Genomic DNA, 20,777 nt, shown 5'->3' with positions numbered 1-20,777 from the left:
TGAAGCACGTAACCCTTTGTAAGCCTGAACCTGACATACTATAAACTTGCCCCTCAAATCTGATTGGTTGATTGGAATGTTGCTGTACTTGGTGAAATCACGTTCAACATTCTTCTATAAACAATTATTTTGAGGTTATTATTTATTGTGATTTGTCTGACATGGCAAGTGTCTTTATAAAGCTGGTTAAAGATTATTCAAATAGTTTTCCACTGGAATTGACAAGCTAGTCAAATGAAAATGAAAATTGGCCAATTGGGGGAAAATGGGCCAAGCTAAAAATAGCTAAATGTTTATTGGTCTTTTTGGTCTCAACCATTTCAATCACAAATCCCTGGACAGGAAGTTAACAAAAACTGCACAAATACTGTAGATAAAGTAACAGCACACAAAAGCTTTCCCCAACTTGCAGACAGCTGTTTTACCCAGTCTGTTTGAGTTTAATGTGAGACCAAATATTCACTATAGGGTTCAAATCTGGACTCTGACCAGGCCAAACATGAGCCTGATGGACTTGTTCTCAAGCCACTACTTGTCTTTGTAATTTGGGCAGGAGTATTGTCTCGTTGAAAAATAACACCTGATCATTCCTCTAACAACTTTTCATTTGTGGGAAGCAAGCCATTCTGCAATATTCTCCTGTACTTCAAAGCATTAAAGGACTTTTCCCAGTGAAGTAGTTCACCAATACAGCAGCTAAAAAGACTCCTCACACAATAACACAGTCTCTTCCTCCATGCTTCACTGTGGTAGAGATGTATTTATTATTATATTTCTCAGCAGATTGTCAAAGACACCGAACATTATCATGCAACTCGTGTTTCACTGTGATTCATCACTCCACAGACAACTTCCCATATTCTGAAAAAACTTTATTCTGTCTTTGAAGTTTTTCTGAGACAGCAATGGCTTTTTAAGTAGTGTTTTTGATTACACTTTGATAATTTCCTGACCAATAATTATGAATGTACTCATAATAACACAGAGGGTACAAGGAAGTCCATATGATGACAAAGTTATTCCAAATGATCCTGTCCAGCATTAATAGTCAATATACAACTTGAGTATGAGTGTTTAGTTCATGCTTACATAATTTTGTTCTTTAAATGTAAGGTAATTCATACTTTTTAAATATTTTTTACTGTTATATCATTGTATAGATATAGATGTATAGGCTACTATATTAGCAATCATTTTATATGTATATGATTCCAAATTACAAACTATTTATAGACACCTACAACTTTGAACAAAGCTAATTTCACTATTTTTTAAAATAATAATCAATTATTGAAATTAATACGTATTATTAAAAATGAATTTATTGGCATTTCATATTAAAGACTATTTAAGGGATTACTTCAATACATTATTGGTAATCACACTGTGAAACACTAAAGTCCTAAAATGTCCACTGCGTACCTGCATTTTCTTTGAGGACCCCCCATACTAACTACCTGAAACCAAACACATGCTTCATTCATTTCCACCTCAGCCGGTTCGTGTTTGTGCTCTGAATGTACACATCAGTGTAAGCGCCTGCGGGTCACGTGACGTGACGTGCAGCCAACATGGCGACGCAGTGCTGAGATAGTAGCAGCAGCGTCCAACTGGCCCCGACTAAACCAGCGACAACATCGGCCCACTCCCGGCACCCTCACGCCCCTGCCAAACCGCAGGGAACGGGCCAGCGATGACGGCCTGACGGACTACTTAAACAAGTCGACCGAGAGATGAAAGAACAGGAAGCGCTGGAAACCCATCGACGGCATACGCAGACAGAAACCCTGAGCACCAAGAGCATGTTTCTGTCTCGAGCGCTGGAGAAAATCCTCGCGGATAAGGAGGTGAAGCGGAGCCAGCACAACCAGCTGCGCAAGGCTTGTCAAGTGGCATTAGGTGAGCTACTCTTTATGTATCTCCTCTCAGGCCTCAGACATATCTTTGAGATCCTCCACTGCCCCCTGATATCCTAAATTAACCTTAAAGTCTGCTTAGCGAGCTAACGTCATCTCAGCACGAGTCAGTGTCAGGAATCTGTGGTTTCATTTTTCCTTAAGCTCACACTGTCATCCGTCCCATAGGCTATATAACGTTACATTATGATGAATGAGATTCTGGCAACAGAGTAAATGACATGTCTTGGTGTTCAGCACCTCTTGCTTTGTTTATCCGGAGCTGTTAGCATGTGTTAGCTGGAATCGTGGCTATATTGTTGCTCAGCTGTTATGGCGAATTGACAGATTGGCGATTTACTGCTCTCTTATTTATTAAAGATCATTCATTGATTTACCGAATTGATCTCTATTGTGAATGATACTTTAAAGAAACAGTTCACCCTAAAATAAAATAAAAAAGGTGTCATTTTCTCACCCTCAAAGAGTTGTTTTATAGCCTACATGTGTGACTTATCTTTTTTTTTTTTTTTTTGACATACTGTGATATTGAGGCTGTCCCTGGTATTGGGCACATTTTATGTTTCTACTGTTAGTTAATAAAGGAATATTTAATCCAAAAATTAAAATTCTGTCATTTACTTACTCCAATTGTTGTTCTTTTGTGGAGCATTATATTTTTAAGTATGTTGGTAACCAAACAGTTTTGGTCACCATTGGAGAAAAAGAAAGAAAGAAAATTACCTAAACATTTCTCCCAATATCTTCTTTTATGATTTATGACATGAGGATAAGTTAATAATAGCAGAATGTTAATTTTTTTAAGGGAACTGTCTCTTTAAATCTGTAGTATAACATTCCCCTTGTTTTCCGGAAAATCCATCCTTTTTTTAATAAGTGAGCTGGATAGGCAGGTTGGACTCATTTGACTTGTCCCGTCTGCGCTGTATTACTTATTTACTAAGTTAATGAGCACATGTTGAGACGGGAGGATCTGGTTCCTTCGTGAGCTTTTCCAAACTCTAACCTTTGGTCTGGAGTGTCAATCTAAAACAAAAATTGCTTAATTTGCACACAATCCATAAAAAACACATTGTGTTTTATTGTAAACTTGTGTTGTTTCGTCTTTTGGTATATTTGAGGTTTTGATCCAGTAAAGAGCTGTAGTGTTTCAGGCATTTGGCTGTTAATGTAATGCAATGCTTTTTCACTGTGGGTTTGTTTGAATGCTATCAGTGGCACTTCATTCAAACAGACACTCCCTCATAACCCTGTTGTGTGAGTGAATGAGGCTGATTACCATACAGACCTATTTGCACAGTCCACCGGCCACCCGGATTCACTGCTAGGCAATGGCTTATTTAGACTATGACTATTCAGTTTTTTCGTTGTGATGCCTGAGTACACGTGGTATGTTTAAGTACTACAGGTAGCCGGATACAGGTTTTTAAAAACATAGTTCTTAAAATGTGCATCTTATGAAATGTGTTGTTGCTTAAGCTCAGTTTCCTGTGCCTCCTTGTGAGCAGATGGCTGTCTGATAATGAATAATGATCCATATAATAACTTTTTTTTTTTAAAGGAATAGGCTAGTTCTCCCAGATATGAAAATGGTTATGATTTATTAGAAATTTTAAAGAATGGTTTGTGGGTTTCCAGATCTTCGAAAGTGATACAATAGCTTTGTGTGAGAGACTTAAAGGGAAATTCTGTCAGTAATTAGTCACCGTCATGTTGTTCCAACCCCGTAAGACTTTCATTCATCTTCGGAACACAAATTAAGATATTTTTGATTAAATCTGAGAGCTGGCTCACTGCTTCATAGGCTGCAAGGTAATTGATATCTGCCATCCCAGAAAAGTTAGTAAAGACATTGTTAAAATAGTCCAAGTGACTACAGTGGCTCAACCTTAAGTTTATCAAGCGACAAGAATACTTTTTGTGCGCAAAAACAAACAAAAATAATGACTTTATTCAACCGTCCCTTCTCTTCCATGTCATTCTCCTAAGCTGTTGACGTAGTGTAACAGCGCAGCGCTTCTGAGTTGTACTTCAGAACGTAGGCTCACTATTGGCCGACGCTGGTCATGTGTGTGATGCTGGCCAATAGTGAGCCTACGTTCTGAAGTACAACCCAGAAGCGCTACGCTGTTACACTACGTGAACTCGCTCAGAGGCCCGCACAGAAGAAAATGAATAAGTCGTTATTTTTGTGTTTTTTGCGCACAAATTATTCTCGTCGCTTGATAAACTTAAGGTTGAGCCACTGTAGTCACTTGGACTATTTTAACGATGTCTTTACTAACTTTTCTGGGATGGCAGATATCAATTACCTTGCAGCCTATGAAGGAGTGAGCCAGCTCTCAGATTTAATCAAAAATATCTTAATTTGTGTTCCGAAGATGAATGAAAGTCTTACGGGGTTGGAACAAGTTGGTGAGTAATTACTGACAGAATTTTCATTTTTGGGTGAACTAACCCTATAATTCCTCAACCTCATTCTATTCCAAACCCATTATACTTTAGTTTATCTAAATTTTTGGGTGAACTAACCCTTTAAGATGATTTTCCCCTCCAGTGATCTGTTAACCACTGTGACTGGATCATTGAATCAGTGAGTTGAATTCGAGAACTACCGTAGATCTGTCTGATTTGTGACTGAATCATTTAGACCTGCTTTGTGGACCAGATCAAATAATTAATTGAAAAAAGACACAATACAAAGAACCATTTATTCAGAAATTGAAATAGGGATGTGCCGGGATAGTTGACTAGTCGTTTGACTAGCCATTTAATATCTAACTAGCTGATTAGTGATGTTGAAAGGTAGTGCATTTCAAGGGATCTTCTAAGAGAGGTTTTGGCTCTTCATTCTATTTAAGCACCGATGCTACATCGGCTACAAATTCAAAACACTCACGTCAGAGTTAAATATTCCTGCTGTGAACAGATGAGATGGTATGTTTCCATTGTTGTTCACATCCCACGGGTGTATTTGAGCAGTGATTAAAGTATAGTATTTATCTGGAGTCCTGGGTGTCTGTCAGAAACTCAGAATAGCTTTCACATACACTGGCACACATAAAATATGTTTAATTTTACTTTTATGTGGTAATTTTTTATGATATTTTGTGGTCCTTTTGTGTCCTTTTTGAAGCTTGAAAGTTCCAGGCCCCATTTATTGTTATTGTGTAAAAAAGAGCAACCAGCTCTTTTTTTAGATCTGCATTTTTTTATTTTTTTATTTATTTTTTTATACAGGTTTAGATCACATGAGGACGAGGTTGAGTAAGTTATAACCAGAGTCGTCCTTAGGGCTATCCCTAACCCTAACAGAGGCCCCGCTTAATTTCTGGGTGAATTATTGGTTTCATCACTTTTCTTTTTTTTTTGAGCAACTGATAAAATGGGAAATTTGTCTTTACCTTTTACTGCACCTTAACTGCAAATAGGTTTCTCATCTACCTTCAATGAAAATTATAGATGTTAAGCACAAGACAGTCCTGGTTCTGTATCTTGCTGAGTAGGTGTTAGTGTTTTATATTAGGAATAGCTTGTATATTTTTTGCCTTGGCAGTATGAGGGCACATATTCCTGCTGCTGTGCTGTAGATGTTATTTCTACCCCATCATCCACTTCACTTTGATGTCCTTCTGAATGCATAATCTGAATACCTAAAAAAAAAACCTAGGGTCCAGACTGTGTAATACTCATGTAAAAGTAAATATTCTGAATTTTGTCTTCTCTTCTTTTTTAAAGTCTGTTTGCTTTGAAGGAGGAGTCACAAATTGTCTTGAGTTGATGTGTTAAATTGTCTCTCTCTCTCTCTCACTCTCTCTCTCTTTATTTATTTTTTAGATGAAATTAAACATGAACTGGAAAAGCAGAAGTAAGTTTACATCTCATTTGCCTACATGCACCATCCATCTAAAAGTCTCCTGTCATGTAAATTTTTTGTAACGTTAAGAATTATTTTGTAAGAACACTTATTGTGTTTTTTTCTGAAAAGCCTCTCTGAAGCGTAATGCATCATCTTTATTGTGAACCATCATGGTTATGTAATAATTTCAGATACTGGTCACTCTCAAGTCCGTGCTGAAAAAAAGCCACCTGTAACGCTAAAGGATTACCGACAGGAAGATGTTCTAAATGTTTGCTGTCGTTTAACTAGTGACTAAAGTGTTTCAGTGCTGCATTGTTATTTCCGTTGACTGATTTGTGCTGTGAATCCTGTATGTTCCAGGGACGGCACTGTTGTTCCTCCAAGAGCCAACTACATTGAGGCTGACAAGTACGTCCTGCCTTTTGAGCTGGCATGTCAGTCCAAGTCTCCACGTATTGTCAGTACGTCTCTCGACTGCCTACAGGTATGCAGAGTTCTCGTAGTTTATAATTTTTGCTATGTGTGACAAATCTATGTAAGTGTGGTTTTAAACGCACTGTATGAATGGATGTGTTTATAATACAGTAATACCTCCATTCCATTCGTCACAGAAACTCATTGCGTATGGGCACATCACGGGAAACGCCCCTGACAGCGGAGCTCCAGGAAAACGGCTGATTGACCGGCTGCTGGAGACCATCTGTAACTGCTTTCAGGGACCCCAGACTGACGAGGGGGTACAACTACAGATCATTAAGGTGAGACAACCCTCCATTGTTGTCTCTCCATGTTTTTCCAGACAGGCACTTTTTATTGAAATCCATATTTGATGGCTGATGTGTAGGGCAAACATACATACACAACTGTTAAGAAGTTATAAATGCTGTTCTTTTGGACTTTCTGTTCATCAAAGAATCCTAAAAAAAAGATTACATGAGGTTTTCAGCAAAAATATCCATTGATAATAAGAAATATTTCTTGAGTGCCAAATCAGCATCATTCTGAAGGATCATGTGACACTAAAGATTGGAGTACTAAAATTCAGCTTAAATTCATAATAAATTATGTTTTAAAATGTATTCAAAAAGAAAATTATTTAAATTGTAATAATATTTCACAATATTACTGTTTTTACTGTATTTTTGATCAAATAATTGCAGCCTTGGTGAGCATATGAGATCCCAAAACGGTGTATGTATATTACAAAATATTACATTTAGGTATTTAGGGATGCACCGATGCATCGGCTGAACATCGGTAACGGCCGATATTTGCCTCGTTAACTGCCATCGGCCATCGGGAAATAAAAATGACATTCGCCGATGTCACATGGGCGTCAGTTTGGTTTGATATGCTGGGGACAGAGACGCATTCGGAAGTGCATTTTCAGAAGTGCTGGGTACAATGACGCATTTATTTATTTATTTTTCTATGAGAAAACTCCTTTTCTCGAGAAAAGAACGACCATGGTGTGTAGCAGAAGAAGCGGCGGAGTATGCACGATCCGCGAGTGCTGAAGACGTTCTGCACGGCTTTGATGGGTGCGCAGGAGGACACAAATGGGCGGCGACCGCTTCTTCCAGTGGCGGGAGCTTTTCCCTCAGCGCCGTCAACAGATAGAGCGTTAACTGTACACACCGCCGCCGACTTGAGCTGCAAAGAAGCTCTGGCCTCCCTGTCAAGGACGCTTGTCAAAAAGTACGGGGAAGCTTGACCGCTCTGAATAGTGAGTGAGAGCGCGCGCGCGGTCGGGGCTCTCTCTCTCTCTCGCAGAAGAGCGCGTGCGCGTTTAAAATTTAATATGAACATTCACCCGTGTTTTTTCCCTCATAAATGCGAACACGAAAAATAAAATGAATATTATAATGTTTTTTTTGTTGGGTCAGACAATGATTACCAAATTTCTCTCTCATATTGCTCCTCATAACAACTGAAAAAGAACTTATAAATAAGGTTATAACTGTCAACCAGAAAGTGACATTAAAGGTTTTTTTTGTTTCATAAATTGCTTGGTCTGATTGAATTTGTGCTCATTCTAGGATAGTGTGATCAAGAGCCGAAAGACTTGTATGTTTCAGTGGCACAAAAGAAGGAATAAATAACAAAAAGAAAAAACATCGGCATCGGCATCGGCCATCGGCCAAGTTGTTATGTTAAACATCGGTATCGGTATCGGCCCAGAATTTCCCAATCGGTGCATTGATTGAATATTTTTTTCAAGAAATTGCATTGTTTTGAATTGTTTTAATCTAATCTATTTTGGAAGAAAAGTTGCAACATTGGTCAATTTATAGTTTCATCATTCATAATACATCTCTGTTTGACCTTGCAGTAAGTTCACCTGGTCACTGCAGTGGAGATCATGCCAAAATAATCAAAGCTGCTTCTGTCAACCCACTCGAGTCACACAAGACACCTAGATAACAGGCAGCTAAATGATGATTTACGTTGAGAACATTGTCATTACTTTACTACAGCATTTGCAACATAAGCTGAGCAGTAAAGTACAAAGTCTTTTCTTTTATCCAAGCCTAACTCTTATCATCATAGATAAACATGCTGCGTGACAAATCTACAAGTACAACATGTTTCAAATAGATGGACTTGATTTGAAATCGCTATATATCAACCACAAACCGTCCATGAATAAAACTCTCACCACTTGAAAGGGCAGGTATAGGGTGAGCAATGGATATGGATAGGGTGATAGGGATAGGATAGGAATGGATAGGGTGCACCACTGGATATATCTCCCATTGCGCCAGCGCCAACAGCCTCTAGTCATAATTGTTCGCTAGATGGCGATGAAATTGGGTCCATCTTTTTGAAGCATCCTGTTTTCTATTCTCTATAAATGGTGAGAAAAGGCAGTGTACAGTACATATGAGAATAATGGTTTGCATAAGGGGGTTGGGCAGCCTCTTAAACAACGTTAGCTTGCAGTAAGATTTAGTTTTACCACTGTGATGTGTACATATAATCACATGAGAGGGCCTCCTGTTTAAGATCTCATTTTCATCAGTGTCTTTATTTACATGCTTATAAGTGGGGTTCAAAATGTTTTTAATACATTTTAGACGTGCCGGTATTCGGTAATGCGATAAATCGCGGTAATGAATATGCACGATATTGTTATCGCGGGCACTTCAAAATACCGTGAAAAATAATAGATCAGAATTTATATTTATAGTACGCGCATTAGCTTATTTTCCATCAACCGCTTAAACAAACACTGCGTATATGCTGCGCGAAACACGTGCGCACTCTGATGTAAACAATCCCCACATGAAGCGCTGTGTGCATGCGGCGCAGTGCGCACTAGAGTCTAATGTAAACAATCTTCACATGGAGAAGAAGCATGGCGGAAGGAGGAACGCTGCCGACGATTTATCCCGCTTCTAAAAGCAGGGCTGTCAACTCCACGCATTCAGTGTGAGACTCACGCAATCGACACTTTTCACACGCTCTCGTGCCACACATTAATTTTCTCACTCAGAGAAAAATCGCGGAGCAAAGAGTACACTGACATCGACAGACTAGACAGAGCAGGTTACTTTTGAAAATTCTCAGCTCTCATGTTCTGTCCATTTTATTACGAAATTCAGACAATAAATACCGTTTTGGTGCTTGTAAATGTGACGTGACAGATCGCTGTAGCGCCTCAGTTCAAGTAAAACGATCATCTGTTACTTTTTATTTAAAGATACAGTAGCTACAACTTACCGAAAGGTATTTATGCCTCACACATAATATCGATCAATCAGTGTTTTTCAACCACGGAAAGAGGTCAATAAAACTGCAGGTGAACAATTATGTCACAGAACGTTACATTTACCTCAGGAAAGCCATTTAATGACCAACACGTAGTTGACTAGAAAAAATAGCTATAGAGAGGAGTATTTTGCTAAATATGTGCACTAATACATTTTTATTATATTTTTACTTGTGTCATAATTTATTATAATGAAAACCAAATTATATTTAATTTAATTTGTTCATTTTTAACCTTTAATAATTATAGCAATTAAAATACCGTGATAATACCGAATACCGTGATAAAAGCTCAATCAATTAATCGCAGCATAAAAATTTGATACCGGCACATGCCTAATACATTTAGAATTTAATACATTTTTTGTTAACACTTTACTTAAAGCCTTCCATGTATAATGCATTATGAAGCTATTCACAATGTAAATATATAATTCATTATATAATAATTATAATTATATAATTCATCTTTTTCATAAATAATTGTAACCAAAGTTAAAATTATAAATATAATTATAATTTTTGCAGATTCCTTGTTAGATCTGAAATTGTTTGTTGCCATGTGTTTTAATGCATTATAATAGCTAAAGACGTTACATTATTATAGTGTATTATAACTGTGGTTACAATTATTCATGAGACCATACAAAACATTATAAGGTGCATTGCAAGGCAAAATACTTTTATTATGTATTATATATAAAGTGTTTCCCAATTTTTTATTGCAATTTTGGTTTGTACAACAATTCGAAGGAAAAAGTATAACATGAATTTGAGAATGTATTAGTATTTTGTTTGTCTCTCTTTTGCTTTAATGACAGCAGCCCTCGAGCTGCATGAACTCCACAAGTTTTGAGATACAAATGATGATCCAAAGAGCATCTGACCTTTCTAGACAAAGAATTCACATGATCAATGTCACAGTGTGCAGAATCTATAATGTATCTTTTATATTTTTCAAAATCTTAAAACTTTCTACTTAGTTATAGCTTTAAATAGATTTTCAATGTCATCTCAGATTTTTTAGCCCCACTGTACATGAAAAAATGGGTTTAATTTCAGATCTGTAATTTCATGAATGATGCAGATCATTGTGTTGCTCTATAGGCTCTGCTGACTGCCGTGACATCACCACACATAGAGATCCATGAGGGAACGATTCTTCTTACTGTGCGCACCTGCTACAACATCTACCTTGCCAGCCGCAACCTAATCAACCAGACTACAGCCAAGGCCACTCTAACACAGATGCTTAATGTCATCTTCACCCGGATGGAGAACCAGGCGGTTAGTATGAAGCATCTCAGGCTGCTGCACTTTGCAGACTCAAAACAACTCTTCTTTTTCAGTGTGTGGTATGTTATCACACCCTAGTGGAACTATGGGTGCCATTATGGGTTGGGAAAAATACACTAAATCTAGGAAACTAGGTTTGACTTTCTGATGTCTTGCAGGCTCTAGAAGCTCAGGAAGCAGAGAAGGACAGACAACGTCTGCAGCTGTGCAATCCTTCCCCAGGGTCCAGTAACCCTTCACCTGTGACCCAAAACCCTTCTCCAACTCCTGGACGGGGGTCTGGATCTCCATGGTTCGGACGAACCCGCTTAGAACAAAACGGACCACCATCCCCGTCTCTCAGCCCGTCTGGGATCCCATCCACTCCTTCCACCCCCCAAGACTCATCCTCCATCAATGGCCAGCCAGAGGAGTCAAAGTCAGAGGAGGAGTTTGCCACAAATCAACAGAGCACAAATGAAATTGAACACCCAGGTATGGTGAATCACTGGGGTCAGGATATGAGATATGACTCCAAAAAGGGCTAGGTGGAATGACGGTAGAGATTTTGCTATATCGTTTATATAGTGATTAGTGCTGTCAACGTTAACACGTTAATGCATGCAATAAATTTTTTCCAGTTTAACGCGTTAAAAATATTTAAGCAATTAACGCAGCACTCGTTTATCCTTTGGTTAGCGTTTTACTATATGATCACACTTTTATTCATGAAAATGCTTTTAAACCATTCAAGCGTGACAAGACAAAAGAGAACTCGCTGCCTGTGAATGTCCTGTCTATATGACACACACGCGACACACAGAAAGACGCGCGCCAGTATCGTGCGCACAGACAGCGTGCCAGAATCGAGTTCTCTTTCGCGCTTGAACGAGCAGTAACACATTTATAGAAAATGTCCATTTTGTCGAGTATCCTCATTAGAGCAGTCTTAAATTAGTTAAATAAAGTCTTAAATGAACGTAAGTGTTTTTAATCGCGATTAAGCCGAAAAAAATGTGTGATTAATCTAGTTAATATTTTTAATCGATTGACTGCACTAATCTTGATATGTAAATGTATACACATAGCACAGTACTACTTAGTTACTGAAACTTTAGAGTGATAAAAAATAAGAGTGGGTTTTTAAGCTCAATAAGCCATAAAAATATCTCAATGTGGCACTCGCATTGAATGACACGCACATGATGCGAACCCGAATTCAGTTCTCTTTCATGGCATAATGTGCTTAAAGTCCCCCTGTAGTCAATAATTGTATCCCTTAAAACTCATCTTTGATCACCAAAATTACATATTTAAATGTTTTTCCTGTGAAAATAGTTAGTATTTTCATTTATCATTTAGTATACACGAATCCATGAAAATGCTATTTAGCCCTGCCTCTACTCACTCACGCCAGCTCAGAGATCCACTCGGTCAGCTTACGCCCGTTTCACACATACTCCGTTTGCAGTGCGTATGCGGTGCGTATTTTTTTCCGTACCCATGTTAACAGGTTAGAGCTTTCACACCGCACACGGTTGCAGTCCGTCGATCCGTTCCAGTTGCGGTGCGTGTACAGCAGTGCAGAGATCGTTTCCGCACCGAGTCTATTTTTGCTGTGCTGCACGCGCTGAATTAAAGTGACAGCGCATGTTTCGTGGTCAAAATGAACACAGATTGACCTGACAATGTAGTAATTTCACCATAAATGCAATTAATTAAATAAAATGTAGTAATCGCACCATAAATGTATTTAATTAGATACTACTTTTTTCACTTTAAGACCAGGGTAAAGCCAGGAAAGCTACAATTTACCTCAACAAGGCGACATAATGAACAACTCATTCGTGGAGGTGGAAAAACAAGTTCTTTCTTTGTGACATGCAAGATTTATTGTAGCCTATTAAAATTTTAATGAAAAAGAAAATGCACGAGAGTCGGCTGTTTTTGTCAATTTTAAGTTTTAATTTAAAATGTTTGCGATTTAATATAACTAGGCTACATGGTTAAATATTTGACCACTTGCTTGAGCAGCTTAATATAAGTAGAAGTAATGCATTGAATAATAGGCTGACGTACGTTGTTTAAATTGTGTTTGAACGTGCATACGTCTAAAGAGTGTGTACAAAGAGAATCGCAATGCTGAGACGTTAAGACCGGGGTAAATCAAGGGAAAATACAATTTACTTCAACAAGGCAACATAATGAACAACACTCGTTTCATTCGTGGAAGTGGAAAAACAAGTTCTTTGTGACATGTAAGATTTATTGTATAAAGATTTAAATTATGCAAAAAAAGGATATGAGTCTGCTGTTTTTGTCAATTTTAAGTTTTAATTTAAAATGTAGGCTATGCGAAGTACATGGTAAAATATTTTACCACTTGCTTGAGCAACTTAATATATAATTATATAGAAGTAGCCTAATGCATTTAATAATATGTTGTTTAAATTGTGTTTAAACGTGAATACGTCTATTAAATGTGTACAATGTGTACAAAGAGAATCACAATGCTGAAAAAAAACTTTTTTTAAATAAAAGTTGCTGATAACTTCTGGATTTGAAATACAAATAGTGAGTATGTATTTGTGGTATAGCCTACAGCAGCGGATCAGTTACGCACTGCAAACGCAGCATATGTGAAAGCACTATTGCGCCTGCTGCTCCTGCACTGCATACGCACTGCAACACGCACCGCATACGCACTGCACACGGAGTATGTGTGAAACGGGCGTTACTGAGGTAAACTCTGCACAATGGTATCGCTCTTTACAATGTCGGACACATAACGGTAATTAATAGGATTAGCCTTTTGCTTGACTATGTTATCCAATGTGTTGGTCAATCAACAATCAACATTCTTAGAAACACTTTGAACAACTCAGGACCTCAGTGGAGAAAGGCAGATAGTTCATCATAACATCGTAATATACATCATTTTTCATATCAACAGTAAATATACCAGGACAACCTGGCTTCTCTTGAGACTCGCGGCATAGTAATGATATGCTAAAGCTCGCCAGCATTTTGACGTGATTGGTTACAAGGTAGTTGGTAAAGTAAGGAACACCAGTGATGTCAAACTGCATTTTCAGTGAAGTTTTAAGGAGAAAATACGGAAAAGCAATGGTGTTAATGGACTTAAGAATTTGCACATGGGTTGTTTTAAAGCATATTAAAAACACCACATAGACATATAAAAAACATTAAAACTTGATTTTCACCACAGGGGGACTTTAAGTAGTCAAATACACCATCTTGTCAAACTGCCCATCGTGTGTAGTATTCACATAATCACAGTCAGTTATGTCTTAAATGAACATAAACAGTTGGGTAATAACGGTTGTGTCACAGTGTTAGTAATATTAGATCCGAGCATTCAGTGACAGCAGCCTGATTTCCTAAAACCTTCTCCTGTCTGTGTCATTAATGACAAATAGAAAAATTATTTTTGCTAATAAAAACCAAACAAAAATATCTATATTGTGATGTATAACGTTAACATGAAATAAAATATCTCATATTGTGAAATATGTTTGATCATAGCTAAGTCTAGTTTTGTCAGTTTCCTGTTATGTTTTTAATAGTTGTTTTAATGCGTTTCATTTGGGTATTAGAAACTATTTCATTTGACTTCTTAAAGACAAAGAGATTCAGGAGTCAGACCAAATAACTGCTGATCCATCTGAGGGAGAGGAAGCCCATCCGCAGCCTGGAACAGAAGCAGGCACTGGGGTTCTGGAAGAGACTGAGCCGGACAGTGGATTGGGAGATAGCTCTGTGGAAGGAGGTGCGTCACATTGGAAATAGGTTACTGTACCTTTATTTGGACCTACAACATAGTCACTCCTGCTTCTGTTTCTACTACAGGATTAGATCAACATTCTGACTCTGAAACCAAAGTGCCGCCCCCTGTTGTCCGATTAGACACGCAGCAGATGAATGGAATGGTGGACGACCGTGGCTCAGAGTCCTCGACAGACATTCTGGTGTGTTTCTTGGATTACTGTTTTTTGATGTTGGACAGGGGTTCCCAATTCCAGCCCTTGCGCCTCCCCACTCTGCACATTTTATATGTCTCTCTAATCTGACACGCTCAGTTGTGGGGTGGGTTGCATTTGACCCTAAGTGCTCTGCAAAGTGGACTTAAAAGGGTATTCTGCCATCTTAACATTGCAATTCATAGGTTTATTCAGCAATTAAATTACACATTAAACGCATTTACTTGATCAAAAGTGACAGTAAATGCATGTATAATGTCACAACATTTTCATTTCAAATAAATCCTTTGAAAGAGAACAGTTTCCACAAAAATATTAAGCAGCACAGATGTTTATAATAAATGTTAATAGTATGTTGCTTGAGCAGCAAATCAGCATATTAGAATGATTTCTAAAGGATCGTGTGACACTGAAGACTGCAGTAATGATGAAAATTCAGCTTTGCCATCACAGGAATAAATTGAAATTATATTTCTCAATATTACTGTATTACTCTATTTTTGATCAAAGAAGTGCAGCCTTGGTGAGAATAAGTTACATTTAAAAACATTTAAAAAAATATTACGATCCCAAACCTTTAAATAAAAGTGTATAAAGACAATCGGCCTCATTCATGAAACTAATTTGTGTAAATCAGTCGTTAAGCCGTTCAGACGTATTCTTTTGGATTCATGAAAATGTTCGTATTTTCAAAACATTAGTTGGTATGAAAGAATTTTACACCTGCTCCCTACCATGTGTAAGTGCTGCGTAAAACATTTAAACGTTCTATGTTCTTTTAGGCAAACTGATGACACTGGATTTTGATGTCCCATAATAATATTTCACAAGTTGGCCCTGTTTTTTTTTTCTTTCTTTTTTTTGCTGAGAGTTGAAAACTGTTCAACTTTGGGTAAAACGCAGCATTCATCACTCAATTTTTACCCAGCCGTCCAATCACAGTGGACAAATACAAATCCGATGTTTACGAAGCTTTTATGAATCCGGAGGAGAGTTTACGGGAAGGACGGTTTTACGCACAAATTACATTTACGAAAGTTTCATAAATGAGGCCCATTATCCACAAAAGACACATAACTGGACTATAGGTTTTTTAACCCATAAACGGGCAACGTGCGCCACAGAATACATACTCTTTAGTCTCTTGTAGGAGGCATGAGAAAGAATTTTTCATCCAAATCTGTTATCATCATAGTTAAGTCTGTTTGGATTATGTGGGTCTCATGACCTGGTTCAAATTTTCTGTGCTCATTTTGTCAGTTTGACCTAAAGCCAACACGTCCATCCATGGAGCTGGACATTCTGACTTTGTAGAAAGTAGGCATATATTAATCTTACTTTTTTCTACAAAAAAAAAAAAAATGCAGTACAACTGCTAATATTAATTGTGAAGATTGAGATGTTGAAAAAGAAAATTAAGTCACATGATGTTCATGCTGTAATTTACCACATTTTGAAATGTCTGTATCCCATTAGATACGTTGCCAGATTAGGTAAGAAAAAAGGTTATGCCACAATATTGACAAAGAGGTGTCGCAAGGTAAACGGATTAAAAATAAAATGATTTGAGGGGAGGGGAGGGGGTCCCCCTCAGTAGAAATTGCATTCCAGGGCTGGGACCCTTAGGGAAGATCCTTATAGGCCCTCCTCAATCTATGTATTTTGAGTTAAAAAAAAAATGTAAATGAAAACGTTCATTTTCACATGTAAAACTGATGTTATTATGTTTAGTTGACTGTATCTTTGCAGTTGTAACTAGATATGTTCTTCCTGGAGGGCTGCCGTTTAAACACACCTGAAAAATCTAACCAAAGTCTTCCGGATTACTTAGAAAATTATTATTTTTGTATCTTAAACTACATTATTTGATTGATTAGGGATGGAGCTAAACCCTGCAGGACAGTGAACCTCAAGGGCTAGAGTTTCCCACCCCTGAGGTTGAAGATGAGACACTTCAGCAGTGTAAAATGCGAGAAATGTATATGCCTCAATTTTAGGACACTTAGACATGGTATACATGCAGCATATTTTGCATATTAAATATTTTTTTGCATCAAATAAATCATAGAAAAATTTATGACTTTATACCCTAATAGGGCAACGTATCCTGGAAAACACAACTCATAAAATATATAAAAAATTCCAAAAATATGTTTTACTTAAGTCCAGATGATATAAAAAGTGACTTGAAATGATTTTTTGCTGATCATTTTCCACTCTTGCCTGTTTTAGGGTTAATTGTGGTCTGACTGGTCTTTTGTTTCTTGTCTGAGCAGGATGTAGAAAGCATTCAGGGCAGTCAAACAGCTGCCCGCTTCTCGCACATCCTACAGAAAGATGCCTTCCTCGTGTTCCGCTCCCTCTGCAAGCTGTCAATGAAGCCCCTGGCTGATGGACCGCCAGACCCAAAGTAAGAACCTGGAGAGAAAATGAATGTAAGATTAGAAACTGAAGTTAAATCAGTCAAGGAAGTATTTTTAAGCTTGTAGGCTTTTTCAAGCCAACTTAAAGTTTGTCTACAAACTTTTTTTTTATCTAGTTAAGCTTGTTTTTTATGTAAAAGACTTATAAACTGATAATCAAGCCTGTAAATGATGAATATGATGTAGTGTGATGATAAAAACTGAGATGAGTGCTCTGGTTCCACAATGGACACTTCCTGTAGAATGATTTTGAATTAATTCACCATTATTTTGGAAGGTATTCAGTTTATGCAAACAGATCATTAACATTCGGATGACTGCTGTCATTTTTCTATCCTCTCTTTCAGGTCCCATGAGTTGCGCTCTAAGGTGGTTTCCCTGCAGCTGTTGCTCTCAGTGCTGCAGGGTGCTGGACCTTTGTTTCGAACCCATGAGATGTTTGTGAACGCCATCAAACAGTACCTGTGTGTGGCGCTCTCTAAAAACGGGGTCTCCTCTGTGCCTGAAGTATTTGAACTGTCTCTTGCCATCTTCCTTACCCTGCTCTCCCATTTCAAGGTTCACCTAAAGATGCAGATCGAGGTAAAAAATGATCAGATGTTCAGATATGCTTCCAGGCTGTTTGGATACACATGACTAAAAAAATTTGCATGATATTCAAAAACATATTCGTTTTGGAGACAAATATACATTTTGCTTATGTGATTTAAAAAATAAAACAAATGGAAACCACTTTTTGCTCAGGTGTTCTTCAGGGAGATCTTTCTAACAATCCTGGAGACGTCATCCAGCTCCTTTGAGCACAAGTGGATGGTCATTCAGACTCTTACTCGAATATGTGCAGGTTGGTGCACCCCAGTGTACACTTGCAGACACATACTTAGAAGCATCTCTCAGATAATTAGCTCAAATGTCAAACTCAATGGTCTTCTGTTCTTCTCACAGATGCACAATGTGTGGTGGACATTTATGTGAACTATGACTGTGATCTCAACGCTGCCAATATTTTTGAGCGGCTGGTAAATGACCTGTCTAAAATTGCCCAGGGAAGGAGTGGACAGGAGCTCGGCATGACTCCATTACAGGTAGCTATCATCATGTTCGAACTACAGCATTAGTACTTACAAGGCATGCTATTCTTTTTAAATGTACACGATACAGCATGTCTTTTGTTAGCAGATGCTTTAGTCTGAAACAACTTAAATGAGGTAAAAATATCAACACAGAAACTATATTACAAACTGAAACCAGAATAATATAAATATCTCTAGTAAAAAAGGGGGCATGATATTGTATAATTGCAGTATATGTCATAACATTTAGATTTCATTTAGCGGATGCTTTAATTCAAAATGAAATAAGATGTATATTAATGATTAATCATAAGCAACCAACAATATTAGTAGTGGGGGAAAAATAATAATTTCAAAAGAAAATCAGAATTGCGTATGTCATAAAATTTAGATTTCATTCAACAAACATATTTAATCAAATGATAGATATATATAATTATTATTTTTTTAAATCAAGTGATTAATCATAAGAAGCTAAGAATATTCGTAGTGCCAGACAACTTCATTTCAAATATATTTCCAGAATATTGCAACCGCAACAGGTGCATGATTCACTGTGTGTGATAATAAAAGTTGATCAGTTAATGATTCATTTGCAGGAGCTGAGTTTGAGAAAGAAAGGGCTGGAGTGTCTGGTGTCCATTTTGAAGTGCATGGTGGAGTGGAGCAGAGACATGTACGTCAACCCCAACCTGCAGGCCAACCTTGGTAAGACAATAATCTGTTTTAATCTGTATTATCTTTTACAACATAATTTTGCAAGTCTAATAGACTGTGTTGTGCTGTAGGTCAGGAACGTCCAGCAGAGGGCGACTGTGCTGATGTTAAGCTCCTTGAGCATCTTTCCTCTCGCAGAGATAGTGTGAGCTCTCTGGACTCCACTGTGTCTTCTGGAGTTCAGCAGTCTCAGCCAGATCATCCTGAGCAGTATGAGGTCATCAAGCAGCAGAAAGAGATCATCGAGCATGGCATTGAGCTGTGAGTTGTCTTTTTACCTCTGTCATCTCCTTTCTTACTTTTTCTTTTTTGTGTGTGATCATTTCTATGTTTCTTAAAGGTTTAACAAGAAACCAAAAAGGGGATTACAATACCTGCAGGAGCAAGGCATGCTGGGAACCTCACCAGAAGACATCGCACAGTTCCTGCAACAAGAGGAGCGATTGGACACAGTAAGTGCATGCTTGTTTTACATGGATAAATTAGTAAACCAAGATATTTCATGCTCCAGCTACTTAGGCTCTGATGTGTCATGTGATCAGACTCAGGTTGGTGAGTTCCTGGGAGAGAATGTGAAGTTTAATAAGGAGGTGATGTACTGCTACGTGGACCGGTTGGACTTTTGTGGCAAAGACTTTGTGTCAGCACTCCGTGCCTTCTTGGAAGGCTTCAGGCTTCCGGGTGAAGCCCAGAAAATTGATAGGCTAATGGAAAAGTTTGCCGCCCGCTACCTGGAGTGCAATCAGGGGTGAGTTTTGTAGTCTGAGGAGGAGTTTTATATTTCTGAGGCTTGCTTGGGGTTTTGTGTAGCCTATGTGCTGACCTGTCTGTTGCTCTGTAGGCAGACTCTGTTTGCCAGCGCAGACACCGCTTACGTTCTGGCCTACTCCATCATCATGTTAACCACCGACCTGCACAGTCCACAGGTAAGACTTCTTATTTTTGCTTTGCTTTCTACTTGCTAAGATACCTTGACAACTAACCAGCAACTGCATAGGTGGTTGTAAGGTTGTTGATGTCCAGATGCTAGGGTGTTCTGGATGTTTGCTAGGTGGTTGCAACTGTATACCAACGTGCAAAAAAAAAAGCTTGTTTTATCTCTAGAAAATGTCAAAATCTTTTTTGTTTTTTCTCTCTTCAGGTAAAGAACAAGATGACGAAGGAGCAGTACATAAAAATGAACCGTGGCATTAATGACAGCAAGGATCTGCCCGAGGAGTATCTCTCCTCCATCTACGATGAAATCGCAGGCAAGAAGATCGCCATGAAGGAGAGCAAAGAATACACCATCACTCCCAAATCCAGCAAACAGAGTAAGAGCTGTATAGATAATAGTGATCTTTAACGTCTAATTTCCTTTGTTGGGATTTAATGAAACCATGCTGGATGCTGATGCGAGCTGTTTGTCTTCCTGTTAGATGTAGCCAGTGAGAAGCAGAGAAGGTTGCTGTATAACATGGAGATGGAGCAGATGGCCAAAACGGCTAAAGCTCTGATGGAGGCTGTAAGTCACGCTCAGGCTCCCTTCTTCAGTGCCACTCATCTAGAGCACGTCCGGCCCATGTTCAAGGTAACAACATCCCTCTACAGTTTTTCACAATTTTCAGGTGCAAAACCACACATCCGAACAGTTTGGTGTCATTGAACACTAGATCACAAGAGCATTGACAGGTCAAAAGGATCATGAGCAGGTCATGGAAGAGACATAATCTGAAAGTGTTTCAGGAGGTGGTTTCACA

The 20,777-nt window shown here is 38.2% G+C and overlaps 1 protein-coding gene across 1 annotated transcript in view; it reads left to right on the top strand.

Moving 5' to 3' along the window:
- The first annotated feature begins 1,497 nt into the window (after positions 1 to 1,497).
- The window catches only part of arfgef2 (ADP-ribosylation factor guanine nucleotide-exchange factor 2 (brefeldin A-inhibited)), a 35,256-nt gene continuing 15,976 nt past the window's right edge, over positions 1,498 to 20,777 (top strand). Inside the window, exons 1-19 of the mRNA XM_081385702.1 lie at positions 1,498 to 1,899; positions 5,754 to 5,784; positions 6,139 to 6,262; positions 6,390 to 6,536; positions 10,657 to 10,836; positions 11,004 to 11,319; positions 14,468 to 14,614; positions 14,695 to 14,813; positions 17,102 to 17,235; positions 17,596 to 17,830; positions 17,993 to 18,092; positions 18,194 to 18,333; positions 18,921 to 19,029; positions 19,110 to 19,299; positions 19,379 to 19,490; positions 19,581 to 19,786; positions 19,880 to 19,964; positions 20,180 to 20,351; positions 20,457 to 20,608. Coding sequence (XP_081241828.1) covers positions 1,734 to 1,899; positions 5,754 to 5,784; positions 6,139 to 6,262; positions 6,390 to 6,536; positions 10,657 to 10,836; positions 11,004 to 11,319; positions 14,468 to 14,614; positions 14,695 to 14,813; positions 17,102 to 17,235; positions 17,596 to 17,830; positions 17,993 to 18,092; positions 18,194 to 18,333; positions 18,921 to 19,029; positions 19,110 to 19,299; positions 19,379 to 19,490; positions 19,581 to 19,786; positions 19,880 to 19,964; positions 20,180 to 20,351; positions 20,457 to 20,608 — 2,865 coding nt within the window. The 5' untranslated portion in view covers positions 1,498 to 1,733. The remainder of the gene's footprint in view (positions 1,900 to 5,753; positions 5,785 to 6,138; positions 6,263 to 6,389; positions 6,537 to 10,656; positions 10,837 to 11,003; positions 11,320 to 14,467; positions 14,615 to 14,694; positions 14,814 to 17,101; positions 17,236 to 17,595; positions 17,831 to 17,992; positions 18,093 to 18,193; positions 18,334 to 18,920; positions 19,030 to 19,109; positions 19,300 to 19,378; positions 19,491 to 19,580; positions 19,787 to 19,879; positions 19,965 to 20,179; positions 20,352 to 20,456; positions 20,609 to 20,777) is intronic.

This window comes from Scardinius erythrophthalmus, assembly GCF_964197995.2.
Source record: "Scardinius erythrophthalmus genome assembly, chromosome: 15".
NCBI classification, from domain to species: Eukaryota; Metazoa; Chordata; class Actinopteri; order Cypriniformes; family Leuciscidae; genus Scardinius; species Scardinius erythrophthalmus.
Note: the sequence above shows the minus strand (reverse complement) of the source record. Positions and strands in the feature narration are given on the sequence as shown.